The following is a 3,324-nucleotide window of genomic DNA, read 5'->3' as shown; positions in this document are numbered from 1 at the left end:
CGCTGAATTACGAGGCGTACGAGAATTCGAAGTAGTTACGGACCATAAGAACCTAGAATACTTCACCCACAAGCAAAAGCTCTCCGAACGCCACGTACGATGGAACTTGGAACTAGCCCGCTTCCCAAATATGAAACTCCGCTACCGCCCTGGCAAGGAGAACGTACGGGCGGACGCCTTATCTAGGCGAGACCAAGATATGCAGAAGGACGACCTAGACGAGCATTCAGCATCAAGAGAATTCATCATGCTAGTGCCAGCCCAGACCCAGGAAAGTATTGCGGTTATGCCTGTACGAGACACTACCGACACTCAAGAAGACGTCTCTCCCCTAGTGTCGACTACACTGCCGCGACCACCACATTTTCCTACGCTCGTACGAGCCTATTGGGATAGCGCCGTGCAAGAAGATTCTCTATACCAAGAAATAAGAGCGGCTGTACGGGAAGGAAAACGATCTCTCCCAAGCTCTCGTAAGATTGCTATCTCTTTAGGCGACTATACGATTAACGCTAAAGATAAGTTGTGCTGGCGTAATAGAGTATGGGTACCTGAACGTGAACCACTTCGGACAGGAGTAATCCAAACTGCGCACCTGTCTCTGCTAACAGGACACCCTGGACGAGAGGAAACATACAGAATTATCGCAAGAGAATGGTATTGGCCAAACATAAGCACTAATGTACGCCGTTACGTACGGAATTGCGAGCTATGCCGGAAAAGCACCCCCTAGAGGGACGGGAAACATAGGTACTTGAAACCATTACCCGTTCCTAGTCGTACGTGGCAACATCTAACAGTCGACTTTATCACGGGTTTACCTAGCTCTCAAGGGAAAACCAATCTTATAGTAGTGAAGGACAGACTAGGCAAAGGCATCGTGCTAATCCCTATAGACAAGATCGAGACAACAGACGTCGCTTAGGCCTTCGTACGGGAAGTCTACCAGCATCACAGCCTTCCACAGTCTATCACGTCCGACCGCGGCCCCCAATTCGCCAGCTCTCTTTGGAAACAGGTCTGCCAGCTACTTAGTATCCAGAGAAATCTCTTAACAGCCTATCACCCACAGACGGACGGAACAACAGAGCGCGCTAATAGCGATATAGAAGCAGTCGTACGGATCTTCTGCAACTACAATCAAGACAACTAGGCACAACTCTGCCCCCTTTTAGAACTTATACTCAACTCCCGTACGAACACGACAATAGGAGTTTCACCTTTCTTCCTGCACCATAGTTACCATAACACTCCTTTCTCTCAGCCCCAAACGGTCACGCAAGCCGACGAAGTAGGAGAAGCTGCAAAGGAGATTATCCAGACGATTAGTAATACTGCTAACTGGGCTATATCTGCCATAACCTACGCCCAACAAGAACAAGAACGACAAGCTAACAAGTCCCGCAGACCAGCGCCCACCTACCGCGTAGGAGACTAGGTATGGCTAGACTTACGCGATGTACGTACGGCTAGAAGTAGTAAGAAACTTAATTAGAAAAGCGCCAAGTTCCAGGTTGCTCGCGTACGAGACCCTTACTAGGTGGAATTAGCCGTGCTATGGGAAACAAAGACTTACCATGTAGACAAGCTCCGTCCGGCGGCTAACGACCCATTCCCATCGCAGCAGACGGACGACACCAACCCAACTGCTACAGTCGTACAAGATAACGAAAATAATAAGAAACACTTAGAGTGGACAGTACGAGACATCACGGACGAGAGAATAAGGCGCAGGCAAATAGAATACCTTGTTCATTAGGTGGGCTACGACGAGCCCACATAGGAGCCCGCCGCCTATCTCGCTAACACTACGGCCCTACAGTCATAGTTGTCCCACACCCAACCTAGACGACAACCTAACGGACGACTCAGAAGAAACTGGCGAAGGCAGGCCCACCTACTCCACGAGCAGGGGGTTCTCAGCACCACCCGCAGCCGGACAACCACGCTGGTTGCCACTGCTAGGACCGTCAGGGAGCCTCTTACGCCCACCTCCCATACGAGAGACTGCCTACTAAGTGACACTGCAACGAGCTCCATAGTCTTGCCAGACGCAGTTAGAGCAGGCTCCACCCCACTCACCGGCGATGGACACGCAGCCAGCGAATGCGGTAAACTCCTTCTCGCCTCGCAGAACAGCGGCGCAATTGTTCGTACAAAAAGCCGCGTTAAGAGCGCCGCGGCTATACACAACAAAGGCCTTGAGGTAGGACGGACGGCCAGTGAGAATCTGCCGAGCAGTAATAGTCGTACGTGCGATCACAGGCGAGTAGTCGCGAGGGCCCGGACCGAAGACAGCATCGTACGGACTATTGCCGCGAGGGCGACAGAAGTAGTCAAAAACACGGCGAATGTCCTCCTACGCAAGTTAACACCAGCCATACAAGAAGTTAGAAAAGTATTACGTACAGGGGCAACCGCATAAACACGGCGCAGCTCATCTACGACGCGCTGATCGAAGATAAACCAGACACGATACTCGTTCAGGTTGACAGCGCCTAGCATATTAAAAGTTGGCAGTACAGCGCCTAGCGTCGTACGAGTCAGAGCCTAGTGGGCAGCGTCGAAGATTTGGTTAGCCACGTTGTTAATAGTATCATTAGAGCCACCGTCAGTGCAAAACTGCAAACTATTAGTGTTTACGTTGGCCCAAACACCGCGAGGGGGTGGTTGCGCTTTCGGCGGCATCGTACGAGTGTGGTCAGAAAGAAAAGAAGAAATCTGTGTAGTAGTGGAGTCAAATTGATTTAACACAAAGGAAGAAAAAGCTGAAGGAGAGAGACGGCAGCTCTACATATCGTACGGAGGGAGCGTTTGCTCTCGTGGAAATCCTCCTTCACTAGAGCAAACAAACGCCGCTGCTCCACCGCAAGTTAGGCAGCCGCGTGCTCCTAGGAAAACAAACAAACGCAAACATGTCCGTACGAGTGGAGGAGGGGAGTATTGTAAAGGGCTGCGCCCGTGATCTCTACTAAAGAGGATCACGTGATCTTCGACCACGTGATATACCTTCTGTACGGACACGTGATCAGAAGCGAGCAGGTATAAGAGAAGTCTGTACTTAGTTATCTTCTCTTTTTCTTATCTTTTAGCTTCTGTACGATAGGTAGAAGCATACTCGTTCGCTAGGCCTCTCCGCCCATAACACTAATAAGAGTATAACGCTAAGTTTTAGAGTCTCTTATTGTAAAGGGCTCACTTAACAACATACACAACTGCAGACAACTTCGAGTTTTCTAGAATAGGTGTAATTTTAGTCAAATATATATAAACCCCTCGCGAGAAATCGATTACAATCACCTTTAAAGCGTGCACGCCACGCGC

At 49.9% G+C, this 3,324-nt stretch overlaps 2 protein-coding genes across 2 annotated transcripts; one reads left to right on the top strand and one right to left on the bottom strand.

Annotated features, from left to right (window-relative positions):
- Nucleotides 1-199: 199 nt before the first annotated feature.
- Nucleotides 200-583, top strand: COCSADRAFT_67638 (uncharacterized protein; the record flags this gene model as incomplete). The annotated part of the gene is made up of 2 exons (XM_007707982.1): nucleotides 200-275; nucleotides 408-583. Coding segments are annotated over 2 exons (252 nt in total), but the record flags the coding sequence as incomplete, so codon positions are not given.
- A 1,100-nt stretch (nucleotides 584-1,683) lies between these two features.
- COCSADRAFT_326918 (uncharacterized protein) lies at nucleotides 1,684-2,557 on the bottom strand. Its single transcript, XM_007707981.1, has 2 exons — nucleotides 2,410-2,557; nucleotides 1,684-2,359 (listed from the first exon to the last, which is right to left on the bottom strand). Exons 1-2 carry the CDS (start codon nucleotides 2,503-2,505, stop codon nucleotides 2,015-2,017), a joined length of 441 nt encoding a protein of 146 aa, XP_007706171.1. The 5' UTR covers nucleotides 2,506-2,557; the 3' UTR covers nucleotides 1,684-2,014.
- Between the last annotated feature and the right edge of the window lie 767 nt (nucleotides 2,558-3,324).

This window comes from Bipolaris sorokiniana (genome assembly GCF_000338995.1).
Source record: "Bipolaris sorokiniana ND90Pr unplaced genomic scaffold COCSAscaffold_70, whole genome shotgun sequence".
NCBI classification, from domain to species: Eukaryota; Fungi; Ascomycota; class Dothideomycetes; order Pleosporales; family Pleosporaceae; genus Bipolaris; species Bipolaris sorokiniana.
Note: the sequence above shows the minus strand (reverse complement) of the source record. Positions and strands in the feature narration are given on the sequence as shown.